This window comes from Geotrypetes seraphini, chromosome 5, assembly GCF_902459505.1.
Source record: "Geotrypetes seraphini chromosome 5, aGeoSer1.1, whole genome shotgun sequence".
Lineage (NCBI taxonomy): Eukaryota > Metazoa > Chordata > Amphibia > Gymnophiona > Dermophiidae > Geotrypetes > Geotrypetes seraphini.
This window is the reverse complement of record NC_047088.1, coordinates 86,439,964-86,467,571: the sequence shown is the minus strand read 5'-3', so window position 1 is coordinate 86,467,571 and position 27,608 is coordinate 86,439,964. Positions and strand designations below refer to the sequence as shown.

The 27,608-nt window shown below is 43.9% G+C and overlaps 1 protein-coding gene across 6 annotated transcripts in view; it reads left to right on the top strand.

The window, feature by feature from the left end:
• The first annotated feature begins 2,229 nt into the window (after positions 1-2,229).
• Positions 2,230-27,608, top strand: part of LOC117361054 (zinc finger protein 436-like) — a 74,764-nt gene continuing 49,385 nt past the window's right edge. For 3 of the 6 annotated variants that reach the window (XM_033945865.1, XM_033945860.1, XM_033945859.1), the window contains exons 1-2: positions 2,230-2,413; positions 14,022-14,129. In XM_033945865.1, the coding sequence (XP_033801756.1) occupies positions 14,118-14,129 (12 nt within the window). In that variant the 5' untranslated portion in view covers positions 2,230-2,413; positions 14,022-14,117. Of the gene's footprint in view, positions 2,414-14,021; positions 14,130-16,149; positions 16,231-27,608 lie in introns of those variants that run through there. The other 3 variants (XM_033945861.1, XM_033945862.1, XM_033945864.1) reach the window with 3 other exon arrangements.

Genomic DNA, 27,608 nt, shown 5'->3' with positions numbered 1-27,608 from the left:
TCAGCTGCAGGCTGCATGTAGGAACCGCGGCTGTGACTTTGCGAAGAGAAGTGCAGTTGGGAGGAAAGAACTGGCCAGAACAGGTAAACACCTGCATGAGAGAGGCACGAACTTGGGACACAAAGGAGGGACAGATGAAGAGAGGCGCATTGAGAGAGAGGAGGTGTGTTGGGACAAGGAAGGGGGGGGAGCAAAAACTGGATAAAAGATGGAAGGAAGGAGGGGGCATGAACTTGGGACATATGATGGAAGAATGGAGGGAGGGAGGGAAAGAGATGCTGAGATGGGGAGGGAATAGAAAGGGAGAATTGTTGGGCATGGATGTCTGAGTGAAAGGGAAAGAGATGGTGCACATGGGGAAATAAAGGAGAATTGTTGGACATAGGGATGGGACCATCTAGTTGCAGAGAAACATGCTCAGGGTTCTCACGGATTCTGCATTATGGTGAGTTGTATTAATATATTGTATATATTACAATGTAATAATACTAGAAATAAAGTGCATAATATAAAATGTAATGATTACATTTACATTATACGAGTGTAATCTACTTTAATAAAACCCTAAGCGCGAATGCGCACTCCTACCTCCGTGATCCCTGCGTCCGTGATCCGTAGCTCCATGCCAGTAGAATGAGCCTGTGGGGGTTTTCTGACTCCTACTGCGCATGTGGAGTTTGACACGGATGCAAGGAGGCGGAGAACACACCGATGACTCCCCCCTCCTGCCCTCACTCACTGTAAGTCTTGACATGTGGGGTAGTAAGTCTGGCCCACTGGCACAAGCCGCTGCTGCCGCTGCTGTTCTTCATTCGCATCTGCCCTCCTTTTCAAAGCAGCCTGCTGAGAATTGCCAGCCGACTGTAGCGAACCTCGCAGGCCGCTCTCCACCTCAGTAGCACGTTCCCTCTGACGCAATCCTGTACGTCAGAGGAAGGGCAGGATCGCGTCAGAGGGAATGTGCTATCGAGGTGGAGAACGGCCTGCAAGTTTCGCTACAGCTGGCTGGCAATCCTCAGTAGGCTGCTTTGAAGAGGAGGGCAGATGCGAATGAAGAGCAGCAGCGGAGGCAGCAGTTCGTGCTGGTGGGCCAGAAGAGACCGGGAAGCCGGGATGGAGGGAGGGTAGGAACAGCGGTTTAGGAGCAAGTATTAGGGAGCAGGGAAAAGGTGCTGCTGGACAGGGGGAGCAAGGAAGAGGTGCTGCTGGACAGGGGAGAGGTAAAATGAAGGGAGAAGGGCTGCTGCTGGACAGGGGGAGCAGGGAAGGAGTGCTGCTGGACAGTGGGGAGGTAAAAGGACGGGAGAAGGGCTGTTGCTGGACAGGGGGAGCAGGGAAGGGATGCTGCTGGATATGGGGGAGGTAAAAGGAAGGGAGAAGGGCTGCTGCTGGACAGGGGGCGCAGGCAAAGGGTGGTGGTGGGCAGCCGAGGAAAGAGAGAGACAGAAAGAAAGACAGCGGCCAAGGAGAGAGAGAGAGAAAGAAAGACACACACATCTATTTTAGCACCCTTTAATGTAACGGGCTTAAAGACTAGTAATTATATATTATGCACTTCACTGATTTAGTGCTTGCCCCCCCCCCCTTCGTCCGTGGAAAATTTGTCTTGCATGAAAGTGGCCCGTAGTGCAAAAAGGTTTGGGGTTCGCTGCTCTAGAAGTAACAAAGCTTAGCTGTTCTGGTTTAATTGAAATAAATTCCTTAAAAGTTTCCACTAATTGTCTCTATTGCATTCTGCACCAAAGAAAGGCAATTTTTTTTTTAAGTAGTACGTTTATTGAAACTCAAAAGGCAATTTTTAAAAATGTTGTTTCTTTAATTTGTAAAGTACCATGATGTCTATATTGTTCTAGATTTATTCCCCACAGACACTGTCTGAAAGGTATCACTTTTTGGGATGCCTCACTCTTGGGATTTATGTAGCCGTTTGTGATGCTGAAATTTCTGGGTCTCTACGGGTCTGTGAGTTTTCAGAATTAATCTGAAACCTAGAAGCTCCACTTCTCCAAAATTAAAAAAAAACCAAAACAAAAAAATGTACATTTATTTGCTAGTCTCATTCACCAGGTTTGCGACCTTCTACTGTAGAAGCTCTGGTTGGGAAAAATTTTGCGAACAACGTTTTGACTACTGTCTTTACTAGAATCAGCTGCTGTGAAATGACAGCTAGTTACCCAGAAAGCTGTGCTGCGGAGAAACCCTAGTTTCCTGACTTACTGAGCATGCGGAAAGCAGTAATGGTGGGAGTGGGAGAGTAAAGAGCAGCAGAGGATTGCAGCGTCTGTTAAGTACTTGGAGTTGTTCTCTGTAATCGAAACTCTTAGTGCAAGGTGCATAGAAATTCAGCTGCAGAAGAAACAGCAGGAGGGAACAAATAAACCCAGGGCCCCCAGAATCTGCAAGGAAGTAGCAGGTAACTGTTGTGGTATGAATGTGTCAGTCCAATGTATGTACAAAGCAAATCAGAGTATAAATGAATACTGAAGCAAGTTACAGTGTGATTATACGTGGATATATTTTAATCTTTTGTGAGAGGAAAGGACAAGGGCATGTCTTTAGGGAGAGGATCACAATGTCAAGAGTATGTTCTGGGATAGTAGCAGTTGGTGGGATACTAAACTGGATATGCAAAATTCAGATTTTGTAGGGCACTCAGGTCCATTAGGGGTAGTGAAACAGGAGATGTATTATGTGCATTGTTTACTAAAGAAAACCAAGACCAGAATGTTGGGCTCACATTCCATATTTGTTGGAATAAGATGTAATAAATTAATTCATGCTATCAGGTTTACCTAGATTTTAGGTGAGTATTCCTTTCATCAATTCTCAGCTATAATAGGTTGAGAACTTACAGTATAAAGAGAATATGAAGAGAATCCTCTCCCCCCCCCCTTGGGGTGATAGGAATGGTTACATTGCAGTCTGATCCTATTAAACTGTACTGACTAGATGAAAACATTCTGTTTGCTGTTTCTCTCTACACATCATGATTTATTTTCTAGAGATATTTTGATTGGTTAAGGTTTGTATAACATCTGTTTTGCTTCTAAATGTGCTTTTTTTAATTAAATATTTTTAAAAACAAGAAGGAAAATAACTTGCATGCTCATAGTTTAAAGTATATTTTAAAATTTATTTTGATTTTTACCCTGGAATCCCGAGGTGTTGGCTTTTATAGAAAGTAGCAGTTTGTTATGGTTATTTATTAAAGGCTAGTGTTAAGTAGCTTTCCGGTGGGAAAGGGATGCTCTCCTAAACAAATTATGCTTCTGATGAATATAACAGTTCAGGTGCTGTTGGACTTAATCTCCCTTACAAGGCATTATTATAGCAGTCAGATGGGTTACGGCTAAAGCACTGGTGGATGAATATGTGTGCCTGTGTTTGTGTTGTCTCTGTGCACATGTGTGTCTTCCCTTTGTGTATCTCTGACCTGGAAGGGAAAGGTATGCTTTTATTTAAGTGGCATGATACCCAATCATTAATTTCCAATGCAGTAAGGTTTGTATGCTGAACCATAGGGTTGTCCATGTGTGCTTGCAAGCATACTGCAGAAGATGTCATCACAGCTTTTCAGTTTTTCCTTCTCAGGTGAGCATGAAGGTGGTGTTCTGATCTGCTCCCTTTATTTCTTTATTATTTTGCAATGTTTAATTTTTTTTAAGTTGTTTGTGGTTTTTATGTGGCTCAAGGGACTGCTCTGCCTGCTTGGAGAGGAGTAGACTTTAGTCTGCAGCTGGCAAGTGCATCCTTTGGGGACCTGTACAGCCAGTCTGATGAAAATGTGTGGAGCTCAGGGTTCCTGCCCTCAGCAATTGCTTGCTTCCTTGACTTGGTCAGGAGCTTGAGCACAGGCTGTTAGGCATCAGTAGCATCACTTGATCAACCCTGAAGCGTTTAAAATATATTTTTGTGCCAAAATGCTGCCACGGTGGCCATCTTGGATTTCCTGATTTTTAAAATTTTTTTTTCCTAAGTTCTCAGACTTCTTTAAAGCACTTCATTTTGCCTCAAAATTGGTAGGGATGGAGTCCTCAGTCCCTAATACCCCTATATAATGTCTTACATGTGCTGGATAGGCAGCTGAAGAGTGCCCTTTCACCATGTGCCGTGCGACATAGGATGGAGTAGCAGAAGCTTTGGGCTTAGCTCCTCCACAGGCTTCTAGAGCTGGAGAACAACAGATGGTCCTGTTGGGGGGGATGGGGGAAGCCCTGTGAGTAGATGCTCCACAACCCAAGAAAAGGAGAGTTGCCCTCTTAGGCCTTTATACCAGAGTTCATTAATCTTCTCTGGCAGGCTTAATGCACAAGGCAGAAATCGGCTAATTAGGTCTGTGAAGTGGACCAGCGTACAGGTCTCGCTGGAGACTCCGAGTGCTTCTTTTCTGAGAGAAGAGACTATTCTGGACTATGTTGGTCCACTGGATAGGGACTTGGAGGACAAGAGGTCAGGTTTGATCTCTTTACTGTCCCAAATTGAGGCTTCCCTGATGGGAGAAGCAGTCTCCCATCCAGAGGACCAGGAGGCAGTATTGGTCGTAGACCAGGGAAAGAATTCCTCCGTTCACTGACTTTTTAAATCCTGTTCTTTACTGGAGATCATTACCTAGATCCTCCACAAACCGCGTTCTCCCAGTGTTCTCTTCTGAGCGGGGTTTAGGGAGGAAGAAGGGGGCGTGTTGGGACATGGAATGGATGAAGAGGGTCGTGTTTAGGGAGGAAGAAGGGGGGCGCATTTATTCAGAAAGAGAGAGGCAGTACGAGTTTGATGTAAGTCGGGCATTCTTAAAATGAGGACTGCCTGTACTAGAAAAGATATTAATAAGGTAAGAACCTAATCTCTCTTTTTTGTTTGGAAAGAATAAGAAAATGAAACCAAGTTTGATAAATATATTTAACCATGAAACATCACTGTTAATAGATTTCAAAGAATGGATTTTACAATGTAACCACAGGATGCCACTGTCCCAAAGTAATAGGTACACTTCCCCCTCCCCATTCGCGGTTCCCCTACTCGCGATTTCACATAATCATGATTTTGTTTGAGGGGGAGGGGGGAAAACCCCCCCCTCCATATTTTTGTCTTCCCCCCGGTATCCTGGCCTTACTTGGTGGTCTAGCTGGTTTTCGGGGCAGGAGCGATCTTCCTACGCTCCTGCCCCTTGCAGATAGCCATTAGGAAAAGGCTGTGGCGAGTTCCCGTAGTTTCTCGAGAGATGAAGAAATTTAGGATTAACAAATAAGAGCAGAATATAAACAAGTAATATTAACTCTTATTTAGCCCACAATATTTATGAGATCAAGAAAGGAAATAAACTTCAAATCAACTATTAAATTATATTAGCATAACAACACAAGATATCCTATCTCACAGCCAAATGGAAGGTCATACCTAATTAGACATGGTTACCAAACCTTCTTTAGAAGCAATAAATTCCAATAACTGTTTGGGCTCAAAAAATAAAAAAATTATTATTTTGAAATAGCACATAACATTTTGAGGGAAATTTAACAAGAAATGTAGCCCCTAGAGCAAGAACTCTTGGTTTTAAGGCCAAGAATTATTTTCTACGTCTCTGAGTTTTTTGAGCTAAATCAGGAAAAATTCACATATTAGAGCCCAAAAACTTGTCATTAATATGACGGAAATACAAACGTAAAATAAATTCTCTGTCATTTTCCAAGGCTAATGTAAGCAACAAAGTAGTTCTATCAGTCATGACATAAGAACATGACCTCAAGGGAATTATCTAAGTAAGTTGACAAATCCATGTCCACATCTGGTAGCTTTTCGATAGGAGTAGACTCCCCTTGTGGCCGTTTAATATTCAGGTAATAAGCTCTCACAATTAGAGGTAAATTCTCCATTGGAATGGCCAAGGTCTCCTGGTGAGATAATAGGACATTTAGGAAAATTCAAAATTCTTCAGTTATTTTTCCATAGTTGGTTCTCAAAGTTTTCCATTTTACGTGATATATAGGAGCTCTCTTTAATCCTTTCCAATTCCACTCTTTTCATTTGTCCTAAATCCTCTTCTTGCTTCTCCAGTTTTCCCTTTAAATTAGTTAATGTTATCCCTTGTTGCTCCACCTTGGAAAAGACAGTACCTTAGTCCACTTTCAAAGTAGAAAAAGTTAATTTCAGGTTGGAATCCATGACTGATATGGTCTGCCAGAGCGCTTCCATATCAATCCTTTCAGGCTTTTTCAACTCCCCAAAAATAACAGCTCTCCCTCCTGAAGCGTCTCTCACCTCTTCTCTTCTGATGCAGGGAATTAGCTGACCTTGTTCGCCTGTTTTTTCTTCCAAAGAGTCCAGTGCGGGCGTCCCTCTCATAGTGGGATCCGACCTTCCTTCTCTAGGAGGCAGAACTCCCTCTAACTCCTGTATCAGTTCGCTTCCGGGTTGGGGAGGGATTGGCCTTTGCTCCGGGCTCAACGACACCTGGCTCAGTCCCGCGCTGAGATTGCCAAAAGTTCCGGGCTCTCCCCCGAAGTCACTAGATGTGATTGAGGTTATGGTGAGTAAAAGGGTTGTATGAGTGGGGAGTTAAAAGGAAACGACTTGCCTTATTTTGGTTTTTATGTTAGCCTAAGTTGATTTATATTGATGTTGGCATTGGGACAAATTGTATGCATTAATAATATACATTGCTTTTGTAGAAATGAAACAATAAAAACATTTAGAAAAAAAATTAGATGGATTATTATGCCTCTTGTTTCAGTGGCAAGAACAGCAAATGTATAGAATGCTTCCTGTGTATGAGACCCTATTTATAGGGGCTAGGGCAGACATGGCAACCCCGGTCCTCGAGGGCCTGACTTCAATTGGGTTTTCAGGATTTCCCCAATGAATATGCATGAGATCTATTTGCATGCACTGCTTTCGATGCATATTCATTGGGGATATCCTTAAAACCTGATTGAATTCCGGCCCACGAGGACTGGAGTTGCCCATGTCTGGGCTAGGGGTAGAGTTTTCTCAGTCTCCAGGCCATCTGTAGTCTATTTATCACCCTACTGCAATAGCTTACAGAGTGTTAACAAAGTTGGTTGCAAGTGCAATATAGAACTTTCCAGTACAATAGGTGAGACATTCTAGACAGGGTTTTTTCCCTATAGCCACATGCTGCTGCAGAAGGAATCCATTTCAGATTTTTCACTCTGCCTCTGTTGTACTTCACTAGGCTCTCTAGCTCCACCTTCATTTCTTGCAGGAGTCTTTGTTCTGCTCTCCCTGTTTTATTATTTGAATTCAATGTAAGTTTGTCCCCTTTTCAGGTAAGTTAGTGCTTGGAATGATTTTGAAGCTCTGCCTGCTTGAGAATGCACAGACTTTGGTCTGTAGCTGAGAGGGCCCCGATCCCTCTGGGTACTTGTTAGCCAGCCTGCATAGTTTCTCTGGAGCTCAGGGCCGAACCTAAGATGGTCTCACCTCCTGTTAATCAGAGGTCGTACACAGGCTGTTAGGTGCCCTTAGGTGGCTCAGCGGAGTCTTGCAGGGAGCCGGCTCATCATTGCGCCGCAGGGGTGGAGGTGTAGTCAGACATAAGAGTCTGACTGGCAGCCCAAAAATCAGCTTACAGATCCTTTCCCAGCATTGTGGCAGTGAATTTTCTCATCCAGCTACTGTGAGAGAGCTGAAAGCAGACTACAGCACAGATTTTGTCTAGTCACAGTGAGTACACAGGCTGACAGCCTGTGAGAGGAATTGGAGGAAGTTGGAAAAGTGGGGTTTTGAGTGTTTCTAAATGTTCCCCCTCCTGAATAATCCTAAAATCACCATTTTTAGAGTTTAGGAAGTATGAAAAATATTGCGATTTGGGCACAAATTTTTGACTGCAGCCATCTTGGAATTTTTTTGTCCTATTACTATACTTAGTGCCCAAATCAAATGTCTGTTCTCATGCTATGCATCCAATGTATTTTATGGCTCTTATACTTATAGTACCTTATTTGCCATGCTACTGTCCTCAGTCCCCAAGACATATATCCAGTCTTCCATACAGTCATAGGAATTATTTCATCTACCCCCCACATCCTACCCCAATTCCTAAGCTACACGCCCTCCCTGCACCTGAAAAACCCCAGTTTGCATAATCCCCACAACTCACTCAATTCCATCCCAATCCCAATGCATATCCTCTGCTTGCTCGTCCCCACTCTAATCCAATGATGCATTCGAAGGCACCTCTCTTTATCCAATGCCGTTTCTCTTTTATTGCTATAAGCTCTACTTGTTTGTTCCCTCTCTAATCTAATGCTGTAATATCTATGCCTAACTATTCGTACAGTAAGCTCACTGTACCCTGCTATTATTGTACACTGTCTTAAACTGAAAAGGTATGACGGGATATAAATAAAACTATTATTATTATCATTCTTAACCTGCTGTTTTGTATGTCTGCTTGAACGCGAACATGTAACTTGATTGCTAGCCTTCTACTGTGTATGTAATCTTGTAACCCGTTCTGGGTTCTTTTGGGAGCACGCTTCTTGAGCATTGTCTTATGTGTTTGTGGCTGTGGTTCATGATATAATTTGACATTAAAAACAAATTACAAGATTTACATGAATTATAGATGGACTGGAGTGATCTTTGACGGAGACTTCAATAGTTAAACTTAAGCATAGTACTGGGCAGAGCTTTGGATCTTGCCCAGAAATAGCTAAGAAGAAGAAGAAAATTTTAAATTGAATCAGGTTGGGCAGACTGGATGGACCATTCGGGTCTTTATCTGCCGTCATCTTTGGTATAGCAGTTTTGGGGGGAGAAAAGGCATGCCTTATACACACTTGTTGAAAACCGACATCGTATCTCCCTTCCTTTCATCCAGTAGTTCTGGCACACCTATGATTGAAAACAAACAGAAGAAACTGCCTTCACACCAATGAACAGGAAACACACCAACAAAGGTGACCTATTGGTGTTCAGTCTCTCTTATTACGATGGACTCGACGCTATTCATTCGAGCTGCAGTCAGCAGTACATGTTAGTTCACCAAGGAGTGGTTTACTAAAGCATGTGTTGAAAAGTTTGTGGAAATTGCACGAATTGATTTACAACGGGCCGAAACACATGTCGAGTCCATTATAATAAAAGAGACTGAACACCAATAGGTCACCTTTGTTGTTGTGTTTGCTGCACGCCTTTGATTGACACACCGCTTACGGCATTGCTTTTCCTGGCACATATGCACATTTATGCCTCTTTCTTGGTGTATTCTGTGCATGTGCTGATCACTATCACCAGCGACTCTTCTCATGTAAATTTCTTGAACTTTCGCGACTCTCCGCCAACCTCATTTGCACACACAGTTTTTTGAGAATGACTCGCTGTTTTGAAATTGCTACAATAACGGTTGCGACAGTGGCCATCGGTTTTTACTGCAAAGTTTTGAGAATGTAGCCCTTAATCTACTTAATAAATGATCTACTGAATCAAACGCTGCACTAATATCAAATTGTAGTAATATAGATCGACGACCCAAACTCAACCAATATTTTACTGTTGATGTTAACAATAACAATTCAGTGCTATGTTTAGGTTGAAACCCAAATTGAGTTGGATGTAAACAAGAGAATTGTTCTATGTATTCTGATAGCTGCTTATTTACCAGACTCTAATAATTAGTCAACAGAGGAATATTGGCTACCGATCTAAAATTACAGTAGATGGTTGAGAAAGATCACTGTTTTGGTATAGGTGTAATGACAATATTACCCATATTTTGTGGAAGAGAACCATCAGCTAGTAGTCTTAATAAATTCAGCTAACCATGATAGAGCATTATTTGCAAGAGAAACAAAGAGAGATGACGGGCTTATATCCCTTGTACAATTTTTAGAAGAAAGCTTTTTTAATAACAGTATTAAGTCTTCTATATTGATACGATTAAAAGTATCCCATATCTGGTCTGCTCTAGACTCCAGAGCATCAGAAATAAATTGCTTTTCATTCCCTTCATCTAAAATTAACATTTTTTTCAAGATCTTGACGCACTATGGTGATTTTATTGAGGAAAAAAATCTGCCGAGTCTGGGCTTGAAGGTTGAGATTTAGTTATAGAGCTTCCTACTAAAGGAGGATCTGTTAATTTATGCATAATTTGGAGCAGTTTTTTAGAGTTACATTTACCTATCTCTATTTCTAATACTTAATAGGACATTTTTGCATCTGATATATGTGATTTATAAGATTTTATTTTCATTCTCCAATTTGTCCTCAATTGAATTGCATTGAATTTTTGTCAGATTCTCTCTAATTGTCTACTACAGTGTTGTTTTTCTTCTCTTAGCTCTTCAGTCTTATGGAATGTGCTTCCCCAAATTTTGTGAGATGAGAAATAATTGAGGCGATTTAAAGGACTAATTAAGGGCTCCTTTTACTAGCTGCGATAGCGTTTTTAGGGCGTGCAGAATCTTAGCACGCGCTAAACCTGCGCTACACAGCTAGAACTAACGCCAGCTCAATGCTGGCGTTAGCGTCTAGCACGCGGGACAATTCTGCATGCTTAGCGCGCTAAAACCGCTATCACAGCTTAGTAAAAGGAGCCCAAAGTCTCATTATTTTGTGGCTGCTTTTGCCATTGTGTCCCCACCCTAAGATTTAGCGGTATGATTTCCTGGATATCTATTTCTTATAATTGCTTTTTATGAATGAGAAGAGAGAAGGAGAAATGTTGGACATAGGGTGTAGGGCAGGGAGAGATGTATGGGGAGAGAGAATGAAATGTTGCACATGATAATGGAAGGGAGAGATTTGACCCAGGACACAAGGCAGGGAGAGAGAAAGAGAGAGAGATAGTAGACAGTGGGAAAGAAACAGAAATGTTTGGTATAGCAGTGGAAGGGAAGGTATAGAGATGACAGATGAATGATGAGCACAAAGAAAGAAGAAAATGTCAAATGGGCAGGAGCAGGGATGTGGAGTCGACTCGATAGATAAATCTCGATAGATAGATAGACTTCTCAGTTTCTGGTACCCACAACTCCAGGTACCCAAAATTGTCTCCGACTCCTCGACTCTGACTCCAACTCCGACTCCATAGCCCTGCTCATGGCTGTGGAGTCAGTAGATATCCTTCAACTCTGACTCCTCAGTTTCTGGTACCCACGACTCTGACTGCACAGCCCTGGGCAGGAGACCCTGGCAAGTGAATTAACAGAAGACAAATAAAAACCAGATTTGAATAATAAAATGAGCAGACAACAAAAGGTAGAAAAAATAATTTTATTTTCTATTTTGTGATTACAATATGTCAGATTTGAAATGTGTAGCTGGTGTTAGACAGCAAGCGTGAGCTAGGACCTAAAAAAGAAAGGAAAAGTCTTTTTTGTTTATTTTGTTCACATCACAGCACTAGCATGGGGTTGGAGAGGTTGTAACCCCATGTAATGTTATATTATAACACTGTGAATGTTAAACTGTAACCTGTTCTGAGCTTTCTAGAGAGGACCGGATAGAAAAATAAATAAATAAAATTACTAAAAATATTTTATTATATGGGGGGGATGTTAAAAAATTATTGGCCCTAGATGTCACATTCCCTAGGTCTGCCACTGCTCATCCTAGGTACCCACTGTGCACACAACTTACAATACTTGAGAACCTCCATGACAATGGTATGTGCAGATCCAATACTGACATCCAATTCCCTGGCCAGAATTTCTAAAGAAATGCACCTGTTTTCACGAATAATGGCGTTAGCACGACCCACCTTCTCATCAGTGCTGGGATGACCGGAGCCTTCCTCATCAGGGTTTGATGTTCACCCATTTTTAAATGCATCTGTCCATTCGTACACTCTTTTGTTGCCAATGCAGGCATCTCCATACTGTTGCAGTATTCTATGTATTTCATGAGGTTTCACACCCTCTGACCACAAAGATCTGATGACTGCTCATTGCTCCTCTACTGTGCAAGCAGCTAAGGGCGCCATCATTTTGTATATAGTGGCATGCTGATTAAGCATTCCATGCCATCTATTGGACAGTGTCAACACTTCCTCTAAGAATGTATCTTCCCTGGCAAGAGTGTTTGTTTCATGAAATCCTGTCAAATTGCTGTTACTTTTTGAAACACCCTTGTATAACACCATATTCTGCAAATAGTGGTGGTGAGGAAGAGTCCCTTCAGAGCTCTGGTCAGGCAGCAGGGAAAGGGAGTGTGTGTGGCTAGACATTGTGGCTAGACATTAAGGGTGAGGATGGTGTGTGAGCAAGCGTATGAGGCTGGAAGGTAGAAGTGGGGGAGTATGGTGTGTAGTGTAAGAGGATATGTGTGCGGTGTATAGGGTGATATCTTGGACAGTTTGTTTATTTCTCACCCACCCTTAGCCATACAAAATAAAAGATTTACATTTATCGTACAAAACACTTCAGAGACACACTATAACAAATTACATACTTACATATCAAATCAAAATACATATAACATACACATCACATCAACGACAAATTTCCTTTAAGGCCAAAACAGGCCAAACCCACACATACATCAAAATATAAAATTCCATAAGTCATACAAGATGCCTCAATAACAGATATCAGTAAACCAAATAAAACAAACCAGACCATCAAACACCTCCGTGACTAGCACTCAAGAGTCATCACTCCTTCACCCTCAACCAAACTCAGACCCTATATTTCATTTTACAGAAAGGGGTCATAGAGGTATCTCCTGTGGTTGAGATTCTGTGGTAGAAGTGTTTGTGCTTGTTTGTGGCAGGGATGCATTGAAAGCATAATGTGTGAGAGTGAGCTTGTTTGGGGTATCTGGGACAGTGGACAGTTGTGAGACAGGATGTATGTGTATGTTAGGGACTGAGAAGGATGTCAGGGGCATAGCAATGATGTAAGTGTGGGGGGAGGGGGAGGTCTAGTGTAGAGGGGTAGGGGATCAGAGATGGGTGTCTAGGGCAAGTGGCAGAGGAATAGCCTCTTTCTCCTTCCCCTTTCATTCTGGGGGCTCCAGCAGCGTTGCTACACTGCCTCCCATCTCCTGGTTCAATTTTATGATGTAGATAGGCAGCAGGAGAAGCAAGTGTTTCATTTCCTACCAACACAGAGTAGTCTTTCAGTATATAGAATATAGTATATAATATAGTATATAGATCATGAAGGGCATAGAGAAAGTGGAGAGGGATAGATTCTTCGAACTTTCAAAAACTACAAGAACGAGAGGGCATTTGGAAAAATTAAGAGGGTGTGAAACCTCATGAAATACATAGATTCAGAACCAATGCTAGGAAATTCTTCTTCACCCAAAGGGTGGTGGACACCTGGAATGTGCTCACAGAGGGTATGATAGGACAGAGTACGGTATTGGGGTTCAAGAATGGATTAGATAATTTCCTGAAGGAAAAGGGGATAGAAGGGTATAGATAGAGGATTACTATACAGGTCCTGGACCTGATGGGCCGTCGCGTGAGCGGACTGTTGGGCATGATGGGCCTCTGGTCTGACCCAGCAGAGGCACTGCTTATGTTCTTATGTTCTTTATGACAGCATAGTAGGAGCTGTGAGATCTGATTGCTACAGAGAGAGCAAAATATTTGCTAAACTTAAATACTCTATATAAGTGAAAGAACTGAAGTGAAATATGTGACCTTACTTTTTAAAATCAGTGTGCATTGCAGGCTGTATAAGAGAATGGCATGACGACAGATTTTGTCACCATCCCCACGGGAAACCATCCCTTGTCATTCTTTAGTGTCTGTCTATCTTGACCTCAGTCCTCGTACACCAGCATTCTTCAATGCAAGGCTTGAGCGTCAGTGGTTGTTCCCATTCATATTCTGATTCTTCCTTCTCTCCTTAGATTGACATGGGGATGGTTTCTCGCAGTTATCCACAGGGACAGGGACAAATTCTGTCACCGTGTCATTTTCTGCTGTATAAGACCTGGTTTGATTGCTTTTAAGTCACAGAAGAATTTGCCAAAGCATATCTGTAATTTTGGAGAAGCAGAATGGGTGCAAGCTGAACTATTTATTAGTTTCTCCTCTTTCCTCGCAGGCTTCTGCAAAGGTAAAATTTTAACTGTATATTATTCCTGGTGGTTTACACTTCAGACAATAAATCTTCACTCATCCAGGCAGAAGGATAAAAGAGATGTCTGATCAGGTAAAATCTTTGCCTGTTGTGATTGTCACTAGCCATAAAAAATTGCTTTAGGTGTGTAATTTCAGCTTATTAAAAACAGAATGCTGGATTTGCTTTTAACTAATCTGACTGGAGTACAGAGTATTAATCCATAAAATATCTCAAAATATTGACTGTTTAGCATGTTCACTTTTGGTCAGTCTTGTGTAGTGCTTGACAAAGGATACATATACTGTATCAAATAAGGAGCAGAGAAGTCTCATGAAATTCATATCATAAGTAAAGTTTTGATGAATCAGAATATACAACCTATATTGTAATTTAGTCTAGACAACAGGATTAAGTGTGTTCTCCAAATAAGTGCTGTAAAATAGTAAATGACTACAGGAACCTAGTTTTTATGCTGTCCAACTCAACAGAATGTTGGAAAGAAATTATACACAAGGGATCAAAAAATATCTACTTCTCTGGGATCAAAGTGACTGAAAATCTAATGGAACAGATTTTGGGATGGAGGAAAAAATTCCAAAAGGGCCACATTGTATTGGATTTTCAGATAATTAAAGCCCTCCCCCCCCCAAAAAAAAAAAAGAAAATAGCCCAATGTGTTTTTTGGGGAGAAACAGTTCAAGACACTTCACCACTGCAATACTATGGTTAGAGAAATTTGCCTTTCAGACTGCCCTCCCCTCTTGCCTCTCCTTTTCAAAGACACACACAATTAACACAGTGATTTTGACGTGGAGCAGTTTACTAATCTTCCATCTTCAGAGATCTGATGATTGTCACTCTTCATGGATATTTTGCTCTTTTCATTTTTATTTGAATTTATAATTATATTTCTTTTCTTTTTACTTTCCTGAGGACTGGACTGATACTATTATTATTATTAGAAACTTTGTCTAATACACTCTCAATTCTCCCTCCCTTTCCTCCTGCCCAGAAGCACCAGCATGGCAGCGGTTCTGAGCTGCAAAGCCCTCCTCCCTTCCTCCCTCAAGTCCCGAAGTAGCAGAAGCAGGTGGTAAACCTGAGCCGCAAACACCCTTGCTCTCTTCATACCTCTATATCTTCCTTACCCGAAGTGCAACGGTCAGCAGGAGGCAGCCTCAAAATAGGCTGTTTGTGGCCAGCCCTGACAGGGCCTTTCCTCTGATGCGTCGAAAGTGGCATGTCAGAGGAAAGGTCCTGCTGGGGTTGGCCGCGTGCAGCCTGTTTTGAGGTTGCCTCCTGCTCACCAATATGCTTTGGGCAAGGAAGAGAGAGGGAGGAAGGAGGACTTTGCGGCTCAGAACCGCTGCCGCGGTGCTGCTTCAAGGCAGGAGGGAGGGGGTTTGTAGCTGCTTGAGGGAGGGAGGATTTGTGGCTCAGGACACTGCCACTGGTGTTTTGGGGGCCATTTTTTTTTTTTTTTTACACTGGTGATTTTTTTTGCCGGTTGTGTGAGAGTCCCAGTTAACCAAGACTCTTCTATATCTGAGTTACCTCTGCATTTGTCTTTGACTTAGAGAGGAAGGTAGGGTTGCTAATTTTTTGAAAGACAAAAACCTGCCTTTGCCCCTCCCCTCAACATTCCTTTGCCTGCCCACCATGCCAACTCTTCAATAGGCAAGCAAATAAATTGTGCATTGTTGAAGTCATGCATACTATTATTCATGGATAGGTTGGAGTTGAAGCTCCAAATTCTGCTGCTAAAATGCCATTTCCTTCACATCCATACCAGACCAATGGGAATCTGTGGATGGAGACGGAAAAAGAAGATAGCTCTTTTGAGTTGCCCTTTAAGAGTATCATGCAGCCGTGAAATGTTCAGTATTTTTCTTTCTCCAAACAGATGGTTGATGGACTGTGCAACTCTTCCGTAGTACTCTTATCTAGCTCTTGTCCCAGATCACATCTGGGTGTCAGTAGAGCAGGGGCTTTCATTCAGATCAGATTTGTCTCCATTTCGGATTAAGCTTTAACTTGTATCTGAGCCTCAGTAGTGCTGATCCCTCCCCTTCTCCTTCTTGGTGTTACAGATATTGAGGTTAAAATATTTCTCTGATTCAGACATTTTTATGGCAAGAATTGGTTCTTCAGTGTTTTTCCTATTGAATAGGAATACGTTTTCTCACATGGGGTAAGTAATACCTTTTCTACTCTATTCTGAGGGTCACCAGATGGTCAAGACATTGGCGGGAATCTCTTAGTCTGGTGATTCTTTCATCAGACTCTCTTGTTAGACTTTCTCTCAAATGTAAGCACTCTGCAATTTTCTTGCAACTTATTTCCCTAAGACTATCCCATCTTGGTTGTTGTTTCGCTGTGGCACTGTTTATTATTTTTCCCATGAGCTTGGTTTTGAGTCTGGGATATGTTTGAGGTAATCTGCAGTACTATTTTGTAGTGAGTGTTTTTAGTAGGGACTGCTATTCATACCATCCTCATATAAATGTCATATGAGAGAGTCTATAAAATGCTGCCACATCCCCTTAAGAATTCTCCCTCAGTGCTAGGGCCATCTTAAAACCCCTAGTCCCACCCAAGGTGGGGTGGACCCTAGAGGACATGATTCAGAAAGTATAAAAGGCTAGACCAGAGCCAGGTTAAGGAAGCCTAGAGGGGAGAAGTGATGCCCACTGCAGATGTCTACACCCTTTAGCTGAGAGGCTGCAACAACTATGCTGAGGTAGGCCAAGTTCAGCTTGGAACCTTAAAGAGTTTGTGCTTTGACCTGGATGGCTGTAGGCCAGCCTTGTGTGCCTAGTAGAGACTATGCTGATATCTCTGGATCTAGGGACCAGGCCAGAGACCAGTAAGAACTACTGACTCATATATGCTGTGGCCTAGGAGTAAGCCACCCAAGGAGAATGTTGTGCGTACAGAATTAGTTTTGCATATTGCTTTCTTCCATCCCACCCCTATGAAGTGAACAGGAGCCCTTACCAGACACCTTTAATAAATATTATTGGTTTTCACCTTAGCTTGCTGAGAGTGTGTGACTTGTCTTACCTCACTCATGTTACCACAGTTGGCAATTGGTTCTTCTTTCAGGGACGTCGACATCTGCTTGTTCTGCTACAGACAGAGAAAGGCTGACTACTTCATCTTCCTTTTTATCTATGTTGCACATACCAGTCATGTTTAGTGACTAGTATTGGTGGCTTGATAGGTCAGATTGCAATTTACAACTTTGTTTTCTCTACAGAGCTCTAGCCTTGTTGTTCCACCTTAGTATTTCCATCCAAGGCAGGATAGATGGAGCCAGGTAGTTTGCTAAGGCTTTCCATAGCACATTTCCTCCCTGAGCGGCAAGTTAAAACAAAAATCTAATTCTCAGCTGTCTCCTGATTGGGTATGTTGTGGTGCCATGCAACTGGGGCTGTCTTGAAGCATAGAACAGTGGTTCTTAAACCTGTCTTGGGGAACCCCAGCTAGTTGGGTTTTCAAGATATCCATAATTAATATACATGAGGCAGAGGTGACAGGCATGCAAATCTGGCTCCTGCATATTCATTACCGATATCAGCTGGCTAGGGGTCCCCCAGGACAGGTTTTTAAGAACCACTGGCATAGAACCTATTGCAGTGTATCGCTGTAGTGGTTCATGCAGCCATCTGAATAGAATGCATCTGTATTTGTGTTGCAGGTTTCTTCTAAAGGGTATTCCTGCCACAGTTATCTATTTCTGTAGCATTCTGCTTCAGAGGCACCCAGCTGCTTGAAATAGTTTTGGCAGTAGCTAACTATGTACAGCAACTTTGTCAGTACTCGGTGGCATATGACAGCATCAGCTTTAGTTTACTGCATGGCTCTGCTTTTCTGGATGCTTCTGTAGTAGTACTGTCTTCAGCAGCCTGCTCCATATTGCAACTTTAACAATAGACACCAGCTAAGAACAGCTTCAGCAGCTTCTGCCACCTACATGGCAAGGTTCTATCGGCCTTTTAGTGTTGCTTTCATGTGTGGGGTCTTAATATCCCACTTAAGCATCAGTTGTTCTTTTTTTTAATTTTTAATTTTTCAAAATTTTATTGATAATATGTGAAAACATACAAGCTAGTTAATTTCTCTCCCCCACATGTGCAGCATCTTTCCTCCCCTCTCACCCATCCCCTTGTGCAGTATCTTTCTATCCCTCCCTCCCATCCCCCTGTGCAGCAGAACCTTTGCAGCCTATATTCCTCCCTCCCCTTGTGCAGCAGAACCCTTGCAGCTTATATCCCTCCCTTCCTCCCATCTCTTGTGCAGCAGAACCCTTACAGCTTATATCCCTCCCTTCCTCCCATCCCCCCGTGGAGCATTTTTTAATCCCTCCCATCCCCCCTCTGCCGCCACAGTGCACCCCCCCTCCCTGCCGACCCTTCCATCTCTCCCACCAATCCAAACCCCGACCTCGAGACCGAAATACAGTACCTTATAATAAACCGCATCGTCGGCAGCGCAGGCCCCATCACGGCTTTCTCACACCTGGGTGTTCCTCTGCCGTGTTGCTGATGACATCATCGGATGGGTGGAAGAGATGGAAGGATCGTGGGGGGAGCGCTGCTGGCGCCGGCTACGAAGGCTTATTTTCGAGGGTAGGGCTTATATTAAGATCTACCCTGAAAATCATGCTAGTGCTTATTTTGGGGGTAGGTCTTATTTTCGGGGGAACACGGTATATTCAATCCCAGTTTAAAAAAAAGAACCCCCCAGCCCTCAAGATCCCAACTCCCTCCCAAACCCACCCCACCCCTATTAGTCTTGCAGCTAATACAAATAATAGCTCTAATCCTCTAAGAACAGGAGCAAAGTTCACCCTTGCTGGGCTTTCCATTCCGCATAAACATCCCACACCTTATTATAAGCACATCACCGTGATTAGATTTATTAAAAGTAGTATGTCGAATTGCAGAGCATCAGTTGTTCTTAAAGGAGTAGAATGTTTACACCTTAAGCCTGCAAATGGACACCTGTTACAGCACATCCATTTGGCATCCAATAAGCTGGGTACAAAGACGAATGGCATGGGAATAATTCTTGAACATTCTCTTCATCTTAAAGTGATGGAGATAATTCAGTGTTCTCCCCAGAAATTTTTTCCAGCTGGTTGGCATGAAAAAATAGCCGGGTGGGGCGGGATGGGGAAATTTGGTGGTGGGGAAAATGAACCCCCTCTTTTACTAAGGTGCGCTAACATTTTTAGCACACGCAAACTTCTGCGCTATGTGGGAAAACTAACGCCAGCTCAATGCTGGGGAACCAGCCCTGAGAGAGGGACGCGTGCACCGTGCCACCCCTCCCCCGAACCAGCGGGGTAACTTGATTTAATCGCCGCCTGAGCCCAGCCATTTCATCGGGAACCAGCCCTGAGAGAGGCATGCGTGCACCGCGCCGCCCCTCCCCCGAACCAGCGGGGTAACTTGATTTAATCGCCGCCTGAGCCCAGCCATTTCATCGGGAACCAGCCCTGAGAGAGGCACGTGTGCACCGCGCCGCCCCTCCCCCGAACCAGCGGGGTAACTTGATTTAATCGCCGCCTGAGCCCAGCCATTTCATCGGGAACCAGCCCTGAGAGAGGCACGCGTGCACCGCGCTGCCCCTCCCCCGAACCAGCGGGGTAACTTGATTTAATCGCCGCCCCAACGGCGTGCTGCCGTTCGGCGCATGGCAAAGGCGCATGCGCCTTAGCACGCGCCTTTGTGAAGCGTCCGGGTGAAGCTTCCTGATCTTCTAGCCGGGAGAGGAGACTTCCTCTGTTGAGACTCCGCGTGGGAACCAACCCACAACGCCTAAGTGAGCGAGAGACACCATAGGCCCCGCTCCGCCCCCCCCCCTCACTGCCAATCGGGAGAGGAGACATTTTCCGTCGAGATTCGGCGGCAGGAACCAGACCCCGCAGCCAAAGAGAGCCCGACGCCGCAAAGACCACCCCTGCAACGGCTCTTCTTCCGAGCCAACTCGTCTCCCCAGCTCCTTCGAGGGCCACCAAAAACCTCCTGCCCTCAGGACATTTCGGCCTCGCTTTTACCCACCTCACCGTTTGCAGAAATCTTCGCCCACTTGAGGACCACCGAAAGTTTTGCCACTCAAATCAAACTCTTACCTGCTCCTGCCTTTAATACCATTTAAACTTAACATCCATACTGTTCATTGTCTCTTATAACCCACTGCTTGTATCCCTATCTAGCTCATAATCTTAACTTGTTCATCTGCCCACAGTCCCTCTCTCCCTACCGCTCACAAACACCTTACCAATCCGTATTATTTCATACTTACCCAACCACTACTCAAGCATCTTTCTCTCCTCCCACCCTACATCTCCAGTCTGCCCTCCCCAGTTTACCCCCCCTAGCTACCTCACCTGTCAACAAACATGTCCTGCCCTACCCACAAGCTCACCGCCCTTCTTCTCTACCTCCTTACTACAAGAAGCTGGATCTCCAAAGCTTCAGCCTTCGAACCTATACCTACCTACATCTCATGGACTAGAATCCCGGGACACGACAAACCCCTCCGACCTCACCAACTCATTCAGGACATCACAGAAACAGGTCCTTTCCCCATCCCTGTCATCCACACTACTCGCCACACACCCAGACCAACACAAAACAAAAAACGATCCCTAAAAAATTTACAACGCACAGAACTCCTGCCCCCACTAGAACAATCCATTCTCCCAGGCGCCTATCTGAACATTTGCTCGGTTAGAAACAAAGCCCAACTCTTCAAAGATTGGCTTGAAGAAACCCATCTGGATTTTGTACTTCTAACAGAAACATGGCTCATCTCCGACCAGGATGCCATCATAGCAGACATTCTCCCACCACACTACAAAATAATCCCCCTCTCAAGAAACTCCAAAAGGGGAGGTGGCCTGGCCATCATATTACGCAACCACTTCCACTTCCAAATCTTAGATTCCAAATTAACTAATGATCTAGAAATCCTCACCTGCAAAATCTCTAAAACCGACCTCATCGATAATCTCAACATCACGCTATTCTACATCCCCCCTAATAAATGGAACTTAGCAAAAGAAGACTACTTCGAATTTCTTATCACAAACTCGGCAGCTGGCACCCACAACCTCCTAGCAGGAGACATCAACCTTCATCTTGAACAAGAAGAAAACCCCAGCATTACAGACCTATACTCCTTCCTCACATCACTAGGCTTCGCCAAACCCCCTTCCACTACAACACACAATAAAAGTCACCAGCTTGACCTGGTCACTTTCCTTTCCAACCCCACTACTACTCCACACATAAGTCTCACTAAACTAAACTGGTCTAACACTCTCTGGTCTGACCACCTCCTATGCCATTTTGAACTATCCTGGCTCAAAAAACAACCAGACAGGAAACACACACCTAACCAAACAAAGACAATGACCTGGACAAGAGAAAAAATTAATCCTGTAGATTTCTGGTCCCACTACACCCTCATTTCCAAATCCGACCCCAACCCCAACTTCCACCTTGACTGGAAACACTTCAGCGACAAAGTCCTTAACACCATCGTCCCCCCAAGACTCCGCAAAAAATCCTCTTGGCCCACAAACAAATGGTTTGACACGGATCTCGTAGCCATAAAACGCGAAGTAAGGAAACTTGAACGAAAATGGCGCAAATCAGGGACCGACAATGACAGACTTAACTGGCGGAAAAAAGTCAGCGAATTCAAAAAATCCATAGCTGAAAAACGCAGTAAATACTACTCTCAACTCATCAACACCCCTACCCTAAAATGCAAAGCACTTTTCCGACTAGTCAACTCCCTCCTAGACACCGATTCACATAAACGCTCCAGCTCAGAACTCCTGCCCCCCGCAATGATCTTAGCTGACCACTTCGCCAATAAAATCAAAACCCTAAAATTATCACTTACAACTCCCAACACTGAGACAATTCCTACCCTTCCAGCAATAGACACAACAGGCTCAAGGGCTGACATGACCTGGAGCTCATTCGAAAGCCCAGACTGGAACCTTTTTCTCAAACTCTTCTCAAAATATGCCAACTCCAACTGCCTATTAGACAACTGCCCACCCACCATTATTAAATCTGCTCCCCCTCAATTCAAAGCCGAACTCTTCAATTGGATCTCATTATGCCTGTCCACCGGCCTCTTCCCAACTGAACTCAGCCACATTCTCGTATCCCCCCGCCTCAAAAACAACAAAGAACCCATCTCCTCCATCACCAACTACAGACCCATCGCCAACATACCACTCTTCCAAAAACTAATGGAAGGCCTCATTAACCATGACCTCATGAACTACTTAGAAAAGTTCAACATCCTTCCTGATTCTCAATCCGGCTTCCGCGCAAACCACAGCACGGAAACAGTCCTAGCTGCTCTAACCAACTACCTCCTCCAACTATTCTCCCTGGGCAAAAGCGCCCTAGTACTCCAATTCGACCTAAGCAGCGCTTTCGATCTGGTCGACCATGATATTATGCTCCGTTGCCTTGACTCCATCGGCATTTCTGGCCAAAGTACTCCACTGGTTCTCTAGCTTCCTAACTAGCCGTACCTATCAAGTCCACAGCAATGGAATCTTCTCCCATCAATGGCGTAATTCCTGTGGAGTCCCACAAGGCTCCCCACTCTCCCCCTCCCTCTTTAACATCTACTTGGCACCTCTAGCACGTACACTAGCTGATTTAAATCTTAAATCATTCATCTACGTTGATGACATCACCATCATCATCCCCTTAACTTCACTCACCCAACAGACGGAACAACTCACATCCGCCATCCTCACCAAATTAGAACAATGGACCTCACAATTTAAATTAAAATTGAACACCGAAAAAACCAAAATCTTCCTAGCAAGCCCTACCCACAAAACAACAAACACCTCCATAAAACTGAACGGCCTAGATTATCCTATCATCCCCTCCATAAAAATACTCGGAGTCATCCTAGATAGATGCTTAACATTAGAAGACCATACCAATGCCCAGGTCAAAAAATGCTTCTGTACCCTCTGGAAACTCCGCACTATTAAACACCACTTCGACCACCTCTCCTTCCGCTTACTGGTCCAATCATTAATCTTAAGCATATTGGACTACTGTAACATCATATACCTAGGAGCCTACAAAAACACCATCAAACACCTAAGAATAGTACAAAATGCCGCCGTCCTCCTCATCTTCGGCCTCAAAAAATACGACCACGTCAGCCCCTATTATGCTAAACTCCACTGGCTGCCGGTGGAGGCAAGAATCATCTTTAAATTCGCCTGCCTCTGCTTCAAAACCTTAGCAGGCTCCTCACCAATCTTCCTATCCGATCACCTTGAAATTGCACGCCCCTCTCGCACACGAAACACCTACCTGTTCTCCTTCCCCTCCATGAAGGGCTGCCTCTACAGAAAATTCCTTGACCGATCTCTAGCATTCTAAGCGGGCAAATGGAACAAATGCCTCTCTACCCTTATCTCCAATTCCCCCTACTATCAAACATTCCGGAAGTTAACCAAAACCTACCTCTTTGACAAATTCCTCTGATCAACCCTCCCTCCTCCCCCCTCCCCTCCTGACCTCTCCCCATAAACCCTTACTACCTCATGCAACACTGCAATCTGTAACGCTGCTGTATCTAACTATAGCAATTGTAACCGTTCTGAACATATAACCTAACTGCCAAAATAACTTCACAGCATATTTATTGCCAAAAAAATGTAAGGTAACCTGACCGAATTTGTATCGTCCAAAATGTAAATCTAACCTTAACGAAATTGTAACATCGCTGTAAATGTACAGTCTCTTCTTCTGTTAACCGCATAGAACTTCCATGGTAATGCGGTATACAAGAATAAAGTTATTATTATTATTAGCGTCTAGTACACGTGGTAATTCTGCGCGCGCTAAGCACACGCTAAAACCATTTTCGCAACTTAGTAAAAGGAGCCCTAAATGTGTACTATTTTTATTAGTTAATTATTATTATTTTCCAATGCTCAATATGACTTCCTTTTTTAAGGTTTGACACTTATGCCAGAATATTTTTACTAAATTTAAGAAGCATCCAATGCTAGAAGGGAATAATTAGATATTTGTCCTCTTTCAAATGGTATAGAGGTTTAAAAAAGGGAAAGGCGTTAATGAAGTTATTAGGTTCAATCTAGCCATTTTTTTCTGCATGAATTTAAACAACTAAAAAAAAAAGATAAATATAGCTCATCCAGTCATACAAGAATGGCTCTACAGCAGGAGTGCCCACACTTTTTGGGCTTGCGAGCTACTTTTAAAATGACCAAGTCAAAATGATTTACCAACAATAAAATTTAAAAAAACATAAAGCACACTGTACGCAGAGAAAATGTTAATTATCATTTATATTCCGCGGGTTTTCAAAGAGGTCAAGGCAGATAACTTTATGCAATGTCACCTCAGGAACAACTTACAAAAATAGACAAATATACCCCCTCCCTTTTTACTAAACCACAATAGCGGTTTTTAGCGCAGGGAGATTCACTGAATGTCCTGCGCTGCTCTCGATGCTCATAGGCTCCCTGTGCTAAAAAAAGCTATTGCAGTTTAGTAAAAGGGGGGCCATAGTGTAAAATATAGACAGCAGATATAAATTCTCAAATCAGACACATTTTGATCACTAAATTGAAAATAAAATCATTTTTCCTACCTTTTTGTCTGGTGATTTCATGAGTCTCTGGTTGCACTTCCTTCTTCTGACTGTAAATCCAATATTTCTTTCTTTCTGCCACTTCCCTTTTCTTTCTCTCTCCCCCTGACTGCCTGTTTTTCTCTCCTCCTGCCCTCTCTTTATTTCTGCCTTTCTTTCTCTCTCTCTCTCCCTCCCCTTGCCTGTCTTTCTTTCTCTCTCCCACTGTCCCCCCAAGCCATCGCGCCGATTTCTCCACTTCCCCGATTCTTTCCCTACCCCTTAAGCCACCACGCTGATTTCTCCCTGCTGCTTCCCTGAGCTAAGCCAGGCACGTACAAGCGCCGTCACAAAACTTCACATCTGACGTCAATTCTAACATCGGAGAGGAAGTTCCAGGCCAGCCAGGCAGCGATTTGCTGGCCCAGAAATAATAATAATAATAACAACAGTTTATATACCGTGGTACCGTTAAGTTCTATGCGGTTTACAAAAAGAATTGACATCAGAGTGAAGTCTTGTGAATCTGGCACTTGTGCGCGCCTGGCCTGGCTCGGGGAGGTAGGAAAAAATAGATTGCAAAGGCAACGCAATCGACTCACATTGTCTTTGCGATCGTGATCGACTATTTGGGCACCCCTGCTGTTATGGTATCCTGTCTTGACCTGAGGAAAGGGGTTTAGTCCCAAAAAAACTGCCTTATTTCAATTTCCTATTTATAAACTTTAATTAATATAGTTACAATACTACTTGATTCTACGTAAAGCAACAAAAAATTTTTTTCTACCTTTTGTCGTTTCTGCTTTAATTATCTTCTCTTCGCTCTCTTCTTTCTATTCAGCGTTTGTCCTCGCTCCCTTCTATGCAACATCTGTCCTCTCTTTGCCCCTTCCACCCAGCCTCTGCCCTCTCTCTCTCTCTATCCCTTCCATCTACTGTCCACCTTCTCTCTGTCCCTTGCATTCACTGTCCACCCTCTCTGCCCTTTCCATCCAGTGTCCGCCCTTTTTCTGTTCCATATGGCATCTTCCCTCTTTCTATGTCCCTTCAATAAACTGTATATCCTGTGCTCTTTTTCTCCTTTGTACATGATTCATTTCAGCTTCACTCCCTCCCCTATTCTCTGGCATCTCTCTTCTCCTTTCCTTCCTTCCTTCCCACTCCACCCCATGGTCTGGCATCTCTATCTCCTTCCCTTTTCTCCCCCATGCCCTGGCATCTCCCTCCCCCCAAATGCGCTGATATCTCTCCCCCCCTCCATGGTCTGGTAGCTCCATTCCCTCCCTCCCATAGTCTTGGTGTCTCTTGCCTCTCCTCTCCCTTCCCTGGTCTTCCTTCTCCCCTCTCTCTCCCCAATTGGGTGCTGCTGCTGCACTTTTCTTCCCCTCCCCCCTCCCCAATTGGGTGCCGCAGCATCAGCTTTTCTCTTCCCCTCCCCCATTGGGTGCACCAGCTTTTCGCTTCCCCCTCCCCCCCAAAAAAAATTGGGTGCGGCAGCAACATTTCTCTTCCCTTTCCCCCAAAATGGGTGCAGCAGCAGAATATTTCTCTTCCCCCTCCCCTCCCCTATTCGGTACAGCAGCAGCATTTCTCTTCCCATCCCTCCCAGCTCACAAACCCGTCGGTAAAGTCGCTAGGGAAGTTGTAAGCTTCCCTCCGTCGCTGACCTATCTTTCATAGGTCAGTGACGGAGGGAAGCTTACAACTTGCTGCTTTTACCTGCTTCGGGCCTTCCTCGTTGCCGGGTCCTGCCTACTTTGTTTCCGCGAAGGCAGGACCCAGAAGCGAGGATGGCCCAAAGGAAGTAAAAGCAATAAGTTGTAAGCTTCCCTCCAGGGCTCTCTCGTGTGCGTGCTGGCTTCCCTTCTCTTCTCTCCGAAACTGGAAGTTGCGCCCCTTGGGGGTGAGGGAAGAGAAGGGAAGCCGGCACGCACACGATAGAGCCCCAGAGGGAAGCTTACAACTTACTGCTTTTACTTTCTTCGGGCCTTCCTCGCTGCCGGGTCCTGCCTTCGCGGAAACAAAGTAGGCAGGACCCGGCAACGAGGAAGGCCCGAAGCAAGTAAAAGCATGCTGGCAAAAAAAAAGGCAGGTGTCAAACAAAATTTTTGGTGGAGAGTCAGCCCGGGAAAGAGCATCAGCGGCAGCAGAAGGATTCGCCAGGCAGTCATCTAAATTAGCTGGGCGGTGCGCCCGGCTAATAGGCCCTGGGGAGAACACTGTAATTAAAGATAAGCAGGGGAGATATACAGTATTGATTTTGAAAGTGGAGATAGAGGAGGAGTTATATACCTTTGTAAATGGCTTATGCTTCAAACTCAGACCAGTGACATTTCTATAGCAACTTGGAGACATTACTTAGATCTAAAGTGGAGGGTCATTTAATACTGGGGAGGATTTCAATCTGACTATGGACTACATTTTGGATAATTCTGCAGCAGGAATTCAGTATGGCTAGGTTGACAGTAAACAACTAAAGATCATTTTTTGGGATGGGGTTTGGTAGATCATGGTGGATCAGGGCAATAGGGATTATACCTATTACTCGGGAGTACATGACACTCATTCTAGGATAGATTTTTTTTTTTTGGGGGGTGGGGGTCGATAAGGAAATCCTGCTCTGAATACAAGATCCTGTCATTGAGCCTAGGTTTTGGTTGGATTATTCCCTGGTCTGGATATCTTTGGAGCTTGCTAGAGAACATCATAGCCAGAGATATTGGAGGCTTAATGACAGCATCCTTTTGAATCCTTGCAATGTTAAGCAATTGGAGGAAGATCTTAAAGACTATATTCTATATACGGTAATACTCTGGATGAGACTTCCTCTCAAATGTTTTGGGAGGGGTTGAAAGCATTCAATAGAAGTCATATTATATCCTTGGGGACATTTAGGAGGAA